The following is a 15950-nucleotide window of genomic DNA, read 5'->3' as shown; positions in this document are numbered from 1 at the left end:
TAACGGGTACTCTGAAACAGGACAGATGCTGTCTGTTTTGAAGGTATGCAGCTAGTGCAGCGAGATGTAAGCGTGTGGATGTGTAAGGCAATCCTGACTGCTGCAAGTGTTGTAAATAACAAATGATATTTTGAATGGAAGCATCTAACGGGTTGATATGGTGATTACAATAGAAAACAAACCGCTTCCACTTAGCTGCGTAGCAAACTCTGGCAGTAGGCCTCTGGCCTCTTTAATGATATTCATACAGTCTGGTGGAAGGTTCAGATAGCCAAACTCTATGATTTCAGGAGCCAGATCGCAAGGTTAAGTTCTTTGGGATCTGGATGATTTATGTCTCCGTGGCTCTGTGTGAGGAGACTGGGTGTGAGATGTAGTTTTTGATGAGGAACTACTGAGAGTTCCAACAGGGTAGTGAACCACGGTTGACGTGCCCATGTGGGAGCTACTAGGATCAACATGAGGGATGTTTGCCTGAGCTTCCGAACCACTAGTGGAATGAGTGGGAGAGGCGGAAAAGCGCAGGCAAATATCCCAGACCAGTTCATCCATAGAGCATTGCCTTTGGATAACGGGTGTGGATACCTGGAGGCGCAGTTTGGGCATTTTGCGTTTTGGCGTGTGGCGAACAGATCTATGAGTGGAAAGCCCCACATCTGAAAGAATGGGAGGAGAACTTGAGGGTGAAGTTCCCATTCGTGAATCTGTTGTCTCTGCCTGCTGAGAAGGTCTGCTATTTGATTGTTTACCCCTGGAAGGTATTCTGCCAGGAGATAAATTTTGTGACGTATGGCCCACTTCCAAATGGCTTGCGCAAGGTGTGACAGTTAGGGAGAGTGTGTCTCTCCCTGCTTCTGTATGTAATACACGGCTGTCATGTTGTCGGTGCGGACTAGGGCAGCTTTGCCTGCAAGGTGAGTCTGGAAGGCTCTGAGCGCTAGAAAACACTGCTAGCCTCTCTAGATGATTTATGTGAAGTTGGTTTTGCTTGCAGTTCCACAAACCTTGAACTGTGTGAGTTTGGAGATGAGCTCCCCAACCAGTGAGCGATGCGTCTGCTGTTAGCACTGTCTGTAGAACTGGGTCGATGAAGGGGCGGCCTTTGGATACGTTTTGTGGATTCCACCCCAGCAGAGAGCGATGGGTGCAGCCGTCTAACAACACTAGATCTGTCAATTGACCCTGGGACTGATTCCGCTGACGTGCTAAGCATTCTTAAAGGGGACGCATGTGAAGTCTTGCATGGGGAACTATCATGATGCAAGACGCCATCATTCCCATGCAGCTGCTGCGTGTATACCCAAACTGGTAGTGTCTGGTCAGGCTGAAACTGGGAGATTAGAGCCTGAATGTTGCAGATCCCCGCTGCATTGGGACAGGCCAGACCCTTTTGAGTATCCAGAGTGGCTCCCAAATAGGTTTGTGTGTTGCAGGGTTGGAGATGGGACTTCAACACATTCACTGTGAAGCCTAGCTTGTGCAGCAATTGTAGTGTTATTTGAGTGTGCTGGAGACACTTTGGGTAAGAGCTGGCTTTGATTAACCAGCCGTCCAAGTACGGGAAGACGAATATGCTGTCTTCGCAGGTGAGCAGCGACTACTGCCAGGCATTTGGTGAACACTCTGGGAGCAGTGGTGACTCCGAAAGGAAGCACTTTGAACTGGTAGTGTTGCCCTGCTATTACAAGCCTGAGATATTTGCGATGAGCGGGGTGTATTGGAATTTGGAAGTATGAGTCCTTTAAGTCTAGAGTAGTCATAAAGTCGTCTTGCTGTAGGAGAGGGATCGCCTGTTGAAGAGTGACCATATGAAAATGATCTGACTGAATGTACTGATTTAAATCTCTGAGGTCTAATATAGGCCTGAGAGAGCTGTCCTTTTTCGGTATGAGAAAGTATAGGGAGTACAGACCGGACCCTCGATATTGTAATGGTATGGGCTCTATAGCTCCCTTTTGCAGAAGAGACTGAACCACTTGTTTGAGACAGTGAAGATGTTCTGGTGACATTTTGTGTGACCATGGAGGAATGTTTGGGGGATTGTTGGTAAGCTCCAGGCAATAACCAGATCGGATAATTCCTAGTACCCATTTGTCTGAAGCTATTGTGTTCCAGACGGGAAGGAATTGAGAAAGACCTCCCCCGACAGGAGTGGAATGATGGGAGGGAGGGGAAGCAAGTCATTGTTTAGTTGTTGAGGGGGAGGTACGAGGTGTGGCACCTTTACCTCTTCCCTTTCCATTATTGCCTGGATATCCACCTCAAAAGTATCCTCTTGAAGAGGATGACTGATTGTTCCCTTTATAGGAGGAAGAGGCGTTATCCGTAGATATGTTTTTGGAGCCCCCTCGGTAGAAGGAGCGACAAAAGGAACCCCGATTGGATGGGGACTGCAGGGCTCCCATAGATTTTGCTACATCTGTGTCTTTTTTCATTTTTTCCAATGAATTGTGTACAGTAGGACCAAAAAGATGCTCTTTATCAAAGGGCATATTTAAAATAGAAGCCTGCCCTTCGGGTTTGAACCCTAAAATAATAAGCCATGCATGCCTTCTTAATAAAACGCTAGTGTTGACGGCCCTTGCAGCAGTGTCAGCTGCATCCAAGGCGCATCTAATGGATGTATTAGAAATGAACTTCCCTTCCAGGTCGTGTGCTTGGCCTTGTGTTCACCAGATAAGCCACTCTTTTCCCTGAGGCATCTAATGATTTGGATTCTTTATCTGGAGCAGGAACATCCCCCGATGTCTGTGAGTTTGCCCGTTTACGGGCATTAGAAACGACGAGGGAGTCTAAAGGCAACTGACCCCTAAAGGAAATGGGATCTGATGGTGCAGATTTATATTTCTTATGTACCCGTGGTGTAAGGATTCTCGTGCGTACCGGATGATTAAAAATGTCGTCCGTGTGTCTGACATACCCTTTAACATAGGTAAAGTGTAGTTGGGCCTTAGGGAGGAGCTCAATGTTTCGAAAAGAAGATCTTCCTGAAGAGTGTCCTTGTGACGCTGCACTCCGTGGCATTCAGCAACTCTAGTGATTGAATCGATGTACCCCGTGTCATCATCAGGTGGAGAAGGCAGTGTAGGGTATAAGTCTGGGTCATTGTCATTCTTTGGATCTGTGTTATAGTCGTCCCATGGATCAGGACCATCTGGATTTACTCCATCCCCATCCTGGTTGTCATTGTCAGGTATTTGTGGTCTTGGTGAATTTGTGGGTAAATTTGTAGGTGTAATTAACAAATTTGGGTTAGGTGGGGAAGGAGGTAATAGAGGAGGAGGAGAAGGATTAGTACCAACATTCTTCTTCTTAAGAGGGATATGGTTAGTTTTGTGTCCTGTTTCCATTTCACTGTCAATTTGGCATGAATATGTCCTGTTTTGGGATTTATAACCAGTTCTTTTTGTTTCGGGTCCGGGCTTAAGGGTGGGACGTCAAAACGAGGCTCTTTTGATGGATTCGGAGCCGTTTTGTCTTTTGGTGCCAACATTTTGGAGCTGAACTTTTCGGCGCCGAAGTCTTCGCATCCGAAGATGGTTTTGGCTTCGGTACGGAAGGAGATGGCTTCGAAATGTGTTTCTGTTTCGGTACCGATTGTTTCGGTTCAATGCCTAAATGTGGCCAGCTCGGTCCCGAGCCGGAAGGCTTTATTATATGTTTTGGTGCAGGACCCGAAGGTGGGGCATTGGAAACTTGTACTCGGTGCCGACCTTGGCCCGAAGGCAGAGGACAAACCGGAGCCTTTTTCTTGGGCAGAGGTAGAGTTTTGGGCAGGGGAGGATCAGTACTCACAGTACGCTGACCCTGCAGAATCTCCTCATCCATATCGAAGTTTGCTTCTGACACGGAAATCAGCTCCTCTTCTTCTTTGGCTCCCTGGGCGTCGTAGGTTTCTTGTTCTGAATCATCTCTAGAGAGGTCCGGAATGTAGCTGCTCTGCTGTTGCATTTCGAGCCCGATGGTCAAGGAGCGTTTTCTTGGAGAGGAACGATTTACATGCGTCGCAGTCTTGTTTGTCGTGTTCTGGGGAGAGGCACAAGTTGCACACTTCGTGCGAGTCGGTGCGCGGGTACTTGGCGTGGCACCTGGGACAGATTTTGAATGGAGTCCGTTCCATCCACTGTGAGGTGGCCCGAAGCGGCTAGACCCGATGACCCTCCACAAAGTTTCCATTCAAAACTGTTTTTTTCTAAACCGATATGATACACGGAGAATGGGAAACGTGATCGAATAACAATACAGTCGAGGGTAAGTGAATTGCGCACCGAGGGGAACCCGAGGAACAGTTTAGAACTGGAGCGCAGCAATACACGTCCAAACCCGATGGCAGAAAAAAACAATCTAACAATGAAGTCGATGCCCATGCCCACTATCACCGAAAGGGGGAGTCACCTTACCTTGTGACTAGAAAGACTTCTTCGAAGAATAACAACTTGCAAACATCCGGACCCAACACTAGATGGCAGGAGTATGCAAAGCATTTGATATACAGCTCACATGCCTTGAACCTAAAGTCTCATCAAACACAAGCATTACACATATCGCTTGATGAAAGGGACATCGACAGATGTAGTGTACCTCAATCCACGATGAAAGGTACGACAGAAGCACTATACCGTAGTCCATTATCAAAAGTACAGGGACAGATGCATTATACCTCAGTCAACAATGAATGGTTCATCATACAGAAACTCTATATGTCAGTTCCTGATGACAGGTTCATCAAACACAAGCATTTCACTCAGCCCTCAAAGAAAGGTACAGTGAAGGAAGCCCTATACCTCAGTCCGTGATGAAAGGTATAGCAACAAAAGCACTCTAACTCAGTTCACAATAAAAGGTTCATCAGACAGAAGCAATATACTTCAAGTTGATGAAAGGTACTGTGACAGAAGCACTGTACCGCATATCCCCTGAAGAAAGGTGACTCAGACAGAAAAACTATACCCCAGCTACCGATGAGAGCTATATCAGACAGACACACCACAGCTCATCCCCCGAAGAAAGATTCGCCAGACAGAAGTACTCACTATCCGTCATTCCCAATGGCCGGTTCATCACACAAGAGCACTGTCAGCCATTCCCAATGGACGGTTCATCAGACAAGAGCACTGTCAGTCATTCCCAATGGCCGGTTCATCAGACAAGAGCACTGTCAGTCATTCCCAATGGCCGTGTCATCAGACAAGAGCACTGTCAGTCATTCCCAATGGCCGTGTCATCAGACAAGAGCACTGTCAGTCATTCCCAATGGCCGGTTCTTCAGACAGGAGCACTATCAGTCATCCCCAATGGCCGGTTCATCAGACAAGAGCACTGTCAGCCATTCCCAATGGCCGGTTCGTCAGACAAGAGCACTGTCAGCCATTCCCAATGGCCGGTTCTTCAGACAGGAGCTCTATCAGTCATCCCCAATGGCCGGTTTTTCAGACAGGAGCACTATCAGTCATCCCAAATGGCCGGTTCATCAGACAGGAGCACAATCAGTCATCCCAATGGCCGGATCTTCAGGCAGGAGCACAATCAGTCCTCCCCAATGGCCGGTTCTTCAGACAGGAGCACAATCAGTCCTCCCCAATGGCCGGTTCTTCAGACAGGAGCACACTCAGTCCTCCCCAATGGATGGTTTATCAGACAGAAGCACTATCAGTCATCCCAATTGTCGGATCTTCAGACAGGAGCACAATCAGTCCTCCCCAATGGCCGGTTCTTCAGACAGGAGCACAATCAGTCATCCCCAATGGCCAGTTCTTCAGACAGGAGCACTATCAGTCATCCCCAATGGACGGTTTATCAGACAGAAGCACTATCAGTCATCCCAATTGTCGGATCTTCAGACAGGAGCACAATCAGTCCTCCCCAATGGCCGGTTCTTCAGACAGGAGCACTATCAGTCATCCCCAATGGCCAGTTCTTCAGACAGGAGCACTATCAGTCATCCCCAATGGACGGTTTATCAGACAGAAGCACTATCAGTCATCCCAATTGTCGGATCTTCAGACAGGAGCACAATCAGTCCTCCCCAATGGCCGGTTCTTCAGACAGGAGCACAACCAGTCCTCCCCAATGGCCGGTTCTTCAGACAGGAGCACTATCAGTCATCCCCAATGGCCAGTTCTTCAGACAGGAGCACTATCAGTCATCCCCAATGGACGGTTTATCAGACAGAAGCACTATCAGTCATCCCAATTGTCGGATCTTCAGACAGGAGCACAATCAGTCCTCCCCAATGGCCGGTTCTTCAGACAGGAGCACTATCAGTCCTCCCCAATGGCCGGTTCTTCAGACAGGAGCACTATCAGTCCTCCCCAATGGCTGGTCTTCAGACAGAGGAACAATAAGTCAACCAGTGATGACAAGTTCATTAGAAACAAGCAATGGAGCACTGTGCCTCAGAGTGCTGATGGCATGAGACATAAACAGGATAGTGCTGCCACACAAGTGAAAGACAATTGTTGACAAGTTCCTCACCTGTCGTATCATGGCGAGCGGCGTGAGGCCCCTCGTCCTCTTCGCCGGGCCGCCAGCTCTTGTCAAAGTCTTGGCAACCAATATGAAGCGGATTATGGGGTCCGCCAAAGATTATTGGAGTTTCCTTGGGCTCCAGCTTCACTTCCACAGTTGAGATTTGTCCTTCATCTGACACCCTGACACCCTCTGGTCTGAAAGTGTCCACTCCTGAAAGAAAGAGAAAGACAATTTCCACCTGTTTGATTTATAACAAACATTAATTTTAACACAGAAAATCCCAACTCTCCACTAAGACAATATGTGTACCTAAAATCTGTCCCACGACCATTCAGTGTTGGTCGACCTGATCAGTGCCAACTGTGCCGCATTCTAAAGTGCCAGCATACTCTATAAAAAAACCTTTGCTATTGGCAATGAGCTGGCAGTTATCCATCCCGGAAATCCATGTATGGATGCACACATTTCTAAGCCCTGCAGTTTGTGTTTCAGGCTCAGAGTACCATCAGAGATCAGAAAGGCGGATGTGTGGGTCCACCAAGTAACTGGGGAGACCGGGGTGACTGGGGCACCCTAGCTGCATCCAATCGACCAAAAGGAAAATGTTACTTACCCAGTAAGCATCTGTTCGTAGCATGTAGTGCTGTAGATTCATGCGTTGTGCATAATTCTGCCATCTAGTGTTGGCCCCGGATGTGTGCAAGTTGTTTTTCTTTAAAGAAAGTCTCTTGAGTCACAAGGTCCTGCTGGTAGTGCGCATGGTCATCGACTCCATTGTTAGATTATTTTCCCGCACAGCGGGCGAGGATCGAATGTGAAGCGTTGTATAGAAAGATGCCCATGCAAAGAAAGAGGAAAGTGAAATAGAACAGTAACAGCTACAGGCGTCCGAGGAGGAGGGTGGGCACATGTGATTCTAAAGCATTACATGCCATGAACAGATCCTTACTGGGTATGTAACATTTTCCGTTTGAGGCATGCGTGGCTGTAGATACACATGCTGTGCATGAACTGTAAAAGCAAATTCACCAAATGATGTACGGAATGCTGAACAAATCAAACATTCACCCCCAGTCACAAGGATCTGGATTTAATCCATTGGTTTTTGCTCACAACGCCACCCGAGTGTGGACCCAGCCATATGCAAATCCGTCTTGACCCTGTTCCTCATGGGAACACTCCAGGCCGAACTGCCAGGCCCAGATTGCAAGATTGTACGTGCACGCCCCTTTGCACGTCCGTTGTGATGGTCCTCTGTGGACCTTGGCCTAAAAAAGGCCCTCCCGGCCATAGGTTGTTGGTGTTCCACCGCTGCAGAGAGTGACAAGAGTGTACGGCTGACCAGCACTAGATCCTTCAATGACCCTCCCCTGGAGCCCACTGGCACGCTAAGCACGCCTGCAATGGATGCACGTGTAACCGAGCATGGGGTACTATAGCAATACAGGAAGCCATCGTGCCGAGGAGGCGCATGACTGTTCTTACCGTGACTTGTTGGTCTGGTTGAAAAACAAGAATGAGTGTCTGAATACACAGCATCCTGGCAGCATTTGGTTAGGGCATGCCAACCTCCGAGTTGAGAACTACTTCCAGATAGGGTTGGATCTGGAGGGGGGGTTGGAGGTGGGATTTTGAGGCATTGATAGTTAAACCTAGCTTGTAAAGTAGATTGATGGGGACCTGAGCATTTCTGAGGGTGGCACTCTTGATGAGACAGTTGTCCAGATAGGGAAAGAGGTGGGTGCCAGTCTGCGCAGGTGAGAGGCCAACCCAGTGAGGCCCTTGATGAACACCCTGGGTGCAGTGATGACTCTGAAGGCAAGCGCCTTGAATTGGCAATGCCGCCATCTGACTACAAATCTGAGGTACCGGCGATGTGCCAGATGGATTGGAATGTGGAAATAGGCACAGTGCTTGGACTAATGAGAGGGCAGATGATGACACAGCGCCTGGACTAATGAGAGAGCAGATGATGACACAGTGCCTGGACTAACGAGAGGGCAGCCGATGAGACAGCGCCTGGACTAATGAGACAGCAGATGATGACACAGCGCCTGGACTAATGAGAGGGCAGATGATGACACAGCGCCTGGACTAATGAGATGGCAGATGACGACAAAGTGCCTGAACAAACAAGAGGGCAGATGATGACACAGCGCCTGGACAAACAAGAGGGCAGATGACGACACAGCGCCTGGACTATCGAGAGGGCAGATGATGACACAGTGCCTGGACTAATGAGAGGGCAGATAATGACACAGCGCCTGGACTAATGAGAGTACAGATGATGACACAGTGCCTGGACTAATGAGAGTGCAGATGATGACACAGCGCCTGGACAAACAAGAGGGCAGATGATGACACAGCGCCTGGACTAATGAGAGGGCAAATGATGACACAGCGCCTGGACAATCGAGAGGGCAGACGATGACACAGCGCGTGGACTAATGAGAGGGCAGATGATGACACAGCGCCTGGACTAACGAGAGTGCAGATGATGACACAGTGCCTGGACTAACGAGAGTGCAGATGATGACACAGTGCCTGGCCTAACAAGAGTGCAGATGATGACACAGTTCCTGGACTAATGAGAGGGCAGATGATGGCACAGTGCCTGGACTGGAGAGAGGGCAGACGATGACACAGTGCCTGGACTAACGAGAGGGCAGATGATGAGACATGCCTGGACTAATGAGAGGGCAGATGAAGACACAGCGCCTGGACTGGAGAGAGCGCAGATGATGACACAGTGCCTGGATTGGAGAGAGGGCAGATGATGACACAGTGTCTGGACTAATGAGAGTTCAGATGATGACACAGTGCCTGGACTATCGAGAGGGCAGATGATGACACAGCGCCTGGACTAATGAGAGTGCAGATGATGACACAGCGCCTGGACTAATGAGAGGGCAAATGATGACACAGCGCCTGGACAATCGAGAGGGCAGACGATGACACAGCGCGTGGACTAATGAGAGGGCAGATGATGACACAGCGCCTGGACTAACGAGAGTGCAGATGATGACACAGTGCCTGGACTAACAAGAGTGCAGATGATGACACAGTTCCTGGACTAATGAGAGGGCAGATGATGGCACAGTGCCTGGACTAACGAGAGGGCAGCCGATGACACAGTGCCTGGACTAACGAGAGGGCAGATGATGAGACATGCCTGGACTAATGAGAGGGCAGATGAAGACACAGCGCCTGGACTGGAGAGAGGGCAGATGATGACACAGTGCCTGGATTGGAGAGAGGGCAGATGATGACACAGTGTCTGGACTAATGAGAGGGCAGACGATGACTGTTAGAAATGGGATTTCTGGCTGGCTAAGGCGTGCGCCAAAGCCAGGCAGAAACCACCACTCTAGTCGGGGCAAGGAAGTTACACGCCAACGATAACCCCTGCTCACCCCCTTGGTAGCTTGGCACAAGCAGTCAGGCTTATCCCGGAGGCAATGTGTAAAGCATTTGCGCCCGCACACAGCAACAACATCCCAGGCCCACCACAAAGGAAACTCCACACAAGGTTATATATAAAAATAGCCTTTGTATTATCATAACACATTAGAATAGTAAGCACATATTATACAGGGTGCCACCTGGCATTAGGTCATATTTACAAGGGATTATTTACACCTGACAGGGCCCACTGGACCACTGTCAGTACCATCACAAAGTGAACTTAGTAAATGTAGAACTTATCATAAACATAGAACACAACCAGTGACTACTGGTAATCACTGTACTTAGCATCGGCCTGTAACATAAACAACATTATGCACAGTATCACACCAGGCGCGAATTTCCTTCTGCGCCAACCTCACCCTCATAAACACATGAAACAACCATCTCACAAGTCTAAACACATTAGACCCTGACCTCCTAAGTATAACTACATTAGGAAATAAATCTCACTAGCATAAACCATAATATGTGAACCAACCTCATAATCATAAAACACATTTAGAGGTATCAACACGGGTGCGTAAATCATTCTACAGGAATCAGATTTCCTAGCACCCAAAATCACAGTAGGGCCTGGCGCCCTATAAACCTAACAATCCCCCTGGTGAACTGGCCATTCCAAAGGGGCTCAACTGCCCTCTGTCCAAAAGTCAGGGATGCTGCCAATGCAGCGACAGTCAAGCGTGCGCACTTCGTGCTGGCCTAAACGTAGCAGCTGGCACTAATTGCTGCACAGCTGGGGAAGGCCTGGCACCTCTGTGCCACTTTTGTCCCTCTCAGGAATTGGGCCTAAATGGTGCAGCTGCCCACTATTTGCTGGCCAGCTGTAAATAATCAAATGAGTCATGGGCTCTCAGTGGCCCTTAAAACATATGTGCCAAACGTTGGAGCCCCCTAGGCTCTAAAAATGATGGGGGTAAACGTGGGAAAGAACACGTGCTCCTGTGGCCATTTTAACAGTCGTGGCCCTTTAAAGTAAATATGCCCCAAGCGTTGGAGCGCACTGGCGCTCAAAAACACATCTGCCCCCAAGGGAGCGCACAGGAGCTTTCGAATCACCATGCCCCGCTGGAGCCACACGGGCTCTGAAACAACACATGCACATGATGGAGCGACCCTCTGCCAAGTGGGGCTGCTCAGGGGGTAGGCACCGGTACTTGTGCCTCGGTCCCCTCTCCCCCCCCAGCCCTCTTCACTCACCGGGATGCGGGCCGTCCTGCGGCCGAGCTCTGCTGCTCTCTGCGCCGGCGGGGCTCAAGAGGCTCGTCTCTCGTCTGGGGCCGCCTCTCTCGATCGCGCTGTGATTGCCTGCGGGACTCCCTCTTCACTACGGGAGTCCCGCCTGGGGTCGCAACATCACGGCTCTTTCACCCGGGGGCTCCCGAGGCTCCCAACCGCTCAAGGGAGCCCCGCTGGGACCTAAGGCAACTTCCTGCGACCGGCGAGGCCCCGCCCCTGTCCCAGGCAAGGCTTGCCTGACTTCCGGGTCGCGCTGAGTGCGGCCTGGGGAGAGATTCTTTAGCAAACAAGAAAGAGTCTGCTGTACCTACAAATTTTCAACTAAAGCATCTAAGTCAGTTTTTAAAGAAAAAAACACTCTATCTAGACCATGCATATAAATTATGCTACGAATCAAAATGTCATATTTATACTTTTTTTATTTTCAAATTAATTGAAAGAAGCTTACTTTTTAAATGCACAAATCATAAATCGAAAAAACAGTTCAACAAACAAAGGACATAATGGTCCTATGAACAATAATGCCCATGGAAAATCTAAGATATAAATTATTCAAACATTCTCATTCATACTTAAATCCATTCAAACCATAACAACATATAACACATACATCCTAAAATCTGGAAAGTGAACAATTCAGAGGCCCAACATTGTTGGCGTGTCTTTTTTAGCGTGAAAAACACAAACTAGTATATTGTAGGTAGAGATTTACAATTGAGGGTATCAAAAAGGGGAAAAAAGAGAAAACAAAGGGTTATTCTTTTGAAATTGTAAAGTCTCAATGGATCTGTGTGACGAACAAATCGGTTTGAGACGCCGACGCGCGTTTCGGTGTGACACCCCCTTTCCTGGGGTAACACCTTCTTCAGGGCGTGAACTTATTCATATGCGATTTCCATGGGACCTATTAGATGATAAACACAAAATATAGGAATAATATACTATTTCTAAGTTGTTATGTTGAAAGGTCCAACATTTTAAACAGCATAAGATATCAACAACCGGACTTAGTATTCAGGATCGTTATAAGCACTGGTCTAGGCATATAAGTGGTAAAAATCAGGATAAATGATTTATATATGATAGTTGCACACACGAAACAAATGAAAATTCCCCAATCGAATAGGAAGAAATATAATAATGAAATCCAAAAAATGCTAGTCTTACCAAATAATCAAGGCATCTGTTGGATTTCTAAGTGTGTTAACACATCTAGGTAAAAATAGGTGGATTTTGTAAAAGAAATTCAGTTGAAATAAGTAAGACAAAACCACAGATGCTAACCATGATTAGAGAACAGATGTGAACAACCAGCTCAAAGCTGCAAAATAATTTCAACCAGTCTTCAGAGCAAAAGAAGAGAACAGTTTAGAATAAGTGTCAGGCTAGAGAGAATAATGAAATAAAAAAAGATAACTCATTCCATATAGAACATATAGCACAGAGATAGGGTAGAATAGAAATGCTCACCATAAGAAAAAGGAAAGTGTTCGTAGATTCAGTAGAACAACTTCAGAAATTCTTACAGGGGGCGAGCATAGAGATTAAATAAAGCTCGTCCGCTAGAGGGGGTTGTGGATCTAAAAATGAAGACAAGAGGAATTATCATTCTGGTTACTTAGCACGCATTACAAAAATGATGTGTAAAACATGGGGACGGTGACCCAAATCTAAGAGTACAGGTCTACCTGGGGCCAGCGTTCAAAGGTCTCTTTTGTAGGTGCTCCAAGCAGGCAGGGGAGGAGAGGTTCTAAGCCTAAAAACAAGGAAGCACACGGTGTGTAAATAAGCTGGTTTGAACGAGATTCCGAGTTTGAAACATCAATAACGGTTAATGAAGTGGGCCACCTACTTTGTAGTTGAAATAGCAGCACCTCGCTGCTCTAACTTGGCGTAGAACCAGCTTCAAAGTGGCAGTATTGATGAAAATGGCACGAGTTTTCCGTTAGGTCTAAAAGCAAAAATGTAGATGACATTAGCGTTCGTAATGAACGCATGGAAGTAATTAAGCTTCAATTTAGACAGTCCCACGGGTTCCAAAGCACTCACCGTCAGGGTTGCCTGATAGCATAATCTTTCGTCTCGTCTCGTTCAGATAAACGGACGTTTTTGATAAACAGCAAACGGCTAGATGTGCTCCTCTCCCGGTTGGCTCCTCTTTAAAGATGAAAAACGAAAAGCCCAAGAGTACTCAGCTGTTTAAGTACTACTTGAGGGAGTGTGCAAACTACGTCATAGTGAAAAATATAAAAGGTGGCTGTGGATTCCACAGAGTATGTTGGAACGGAGTTCCCTAAGATGGGAACGGAGGCTGATAACAATAAATGTTGGGGCAAACGAGATAAAGAATATCTCTAAAGGGCGCAAATGATTCAATTGAATTAAGAGCCCCATAAAAATGGCTCCAATAGTAGGCAGAAGAAAATTCCACAGGAAATTCGATTAAATACCCCATCAGAATGGTTATAAATAGGGTTGAAAAGTAAACAGGGGAGAATGTAGATCAAGATGGAACATAGTACTGTAGAGTCGCCTTCAAAGACGGAAATGTTAAACAACCATGTCATACTATTTAAATGATCGCGTTTTCCCAAGGTAAATCCTCATTCAGACCCTTCATTTTAGAGTCCAGAAAGAAAATCCCAAAAACTTCTCGTTTTTTACGGATGCAATTACTGTCAGTGCCCTTTTGTGTCCGGATCTTTTCTAAGATGGTCCAATGTAGGTCCTTTTCAGTGTGTTTAGCCTCCATCCAGTGTTTAACCAATGGGGCTGTAAGGTTGTTTCGCCTGATATTGGACTTGTGTTCCCCTATGCGTATCTTGCATTCTCTGCCAGTCTCTCCCACATAGGGGATATTGCAAGGACATAAGATGACATATATACAGTTGGATGTTTTACAATTTGTCATCTCTTTGAGGTTGACAGTCCGATTGTTGATTACGATATTGTCATCCACAATGGCATTAGGGCATGCCTGGCATCCTCCACATTGATATTGTCCCAGTACAGGAACATTTCCTGTGATGGATCTCTGTGTCGCAACATTCCGTTCTGGTAGTTTAGCCCTCACCAATATGTTTTTTAAGTTCTTGTTCCTTCGGAATGCGAAAAGAGGCTTGGGAATCCTGGGTGTCTGGTTGTCTAGGTTGAGTAAATGCCAATGTGAGTTGACAATTTGTCGTACTTTGTGATTAATGGATGAGTGTTTAATAACACATACCAGTTTGTCCATCTTATTTTCTTTCTCCTTGGGGATAAATAGCGTATCCCGATTGAAGTATCTTGCTCTCTTGAGTGCATCCCTGACAAGCCTGTTGGGATACCCTCTCTGAATGAATTTTTGTTTCATTAATTCAGAATGAAGGAGATAATCTTTGATTGAAGTGCAGTTTCTACGCAATCGTAGAAACTGGCTGAATGGTATACTCGATTTTTGGCTATTGGGGTGAAAGCTTTCAAAATGGAGCAGAGTATTTCTAGAGGTAGGCTTCGTGAAAAGTGATACCTTTAGTTGGAAATCTTCATGCTTCACATAGACATCAAGAAACTCTAGTTTTTGAACACTGCTTTGTGCCGTAAATCGGAGATTAGGGTCAGCTAGATTAATCCAAGAGATAAATTCGTTGAGGGATTCTTGGTCACCACTCCAGACGAAGAATATATCGTCAATGAAGCGTGACCAGTGACGGATATTCTCATAAAATGGAGCCACCTCGTTATAGATGTTTCGATCTTCGAAGTGTCCCATGTACAGACAGGCGACACTGGGGCCACAGGCCGCCCCCATGCTGACTCCCTGTACTTGATGATAAAAGTCGCCATCAAATTCAAAGAAATTTTCTTCCAGAACAATTTCCAAACATTGAATCAAGAATATGTTGTTATGTAATGATGTTACTGATTGGATTTTGTCCTTAACTACTCTCAAAGCATCTCCTTGTGGAATGTTAGAATATAAGGACTCAATGTCCATGGTGACTAATATTTCTCGTTCTGGATCATATTGTAGGCCTTCTATTTTGGAAATAAAGTGTCCCGTGTCCTTAACATAGGATTGGAGCGTAGTGAACAAAGGTTGAAGGAACCGATCAATATATATTGAAAGTGGTTCTGTCGCCGATCCTATGGTGGAAACAATGGGTCTCATTGGGGGGTCCTTCTGATTTTTGTGAGTTTTAGGAACTCCATAGATAATGGGGATCCGGGTATGTGTGGGGGTGAGATATTCTGCTTCTTTTTCGCAGATTTCTCCCCTCTCTACAGCTGATACCACGACCTGAAGAATTCTGCGTTTCAGTCTAGGTTCCGGATTGGTGGTAATTTTCAAATAATGTCTGGGTGATCCCAACAGAACATTCATTCTATCTTTATAGTCACAAGTATCAAAGATGACTATGCCACCCCCTTTGTCACATGGTTTCACTGTGATATCTTTGTTGTTCTTCAAGGTAGTAAGGGCATTCTTTTCTTCCCTAGTGATGTTATTAGTGGGAAAGGGTACGAATGTGGTTATTTTTTCAATCTTGTTAAGGACGGCTTTCTCAAAGAGGTCTACTTCTTTTCCTATTTGGTCAATGGTAGGTGTAAAATTCGATGGTGGTTTAAGACCAGAGCGATTCCCATTATGGTCATTCTCATCTCTGTTCTGAAAGAATTTTCTAAGTCTGATTTTCCGGAAGAAAGCATGTATGTCTGTCATAAATTCAAATTTGTTCATCGTAACCGAAGGAACAAATGATAGTCCTTTGGTGAGTAATGTTTCAGTGGGG

The 15950-nt window shown here is 46.6% G+C and overlaps 1 protein-coding gene across 1 annotated transcript in view; it reads right to left on the bottom strand.

Annotated features, from left to right (window-relative positions):
- Nucleotides 1–15950, bottom strand: part of LOC146808639 (uncharacterized) — a 336504-nt gene that overhangs the window by 140912 nt on the left and 179642 nt on the right. The window contains exon 5 of the mRNA XM_085623674.1: nt 6475–6681. Coding sequence (XP_085479800.1) covers nt 6475–6681 — 207 coding nt within the window. The remainder of the gene's footprint in view (nt 1–6474; nt 6682–15950) is intronic.

This window comes from Triturus cristatus, chromosome 8 (assembly GCF_964204655.1).
Source record: "Triturus cristatus chromosome 8, aTriCri1.1, whole genome shotgun sequence".
NCBI lineage: Eukaryota > Metazoa > Chordata > Amphibia > Caudata > Salamandridae > Triturus > Triturus cristatus.
The sequence above is the reverse complement of the archived record's forward strand: the minus strand, read 5'-3'. Positions and strand labels throughout refer to the sequence as shown.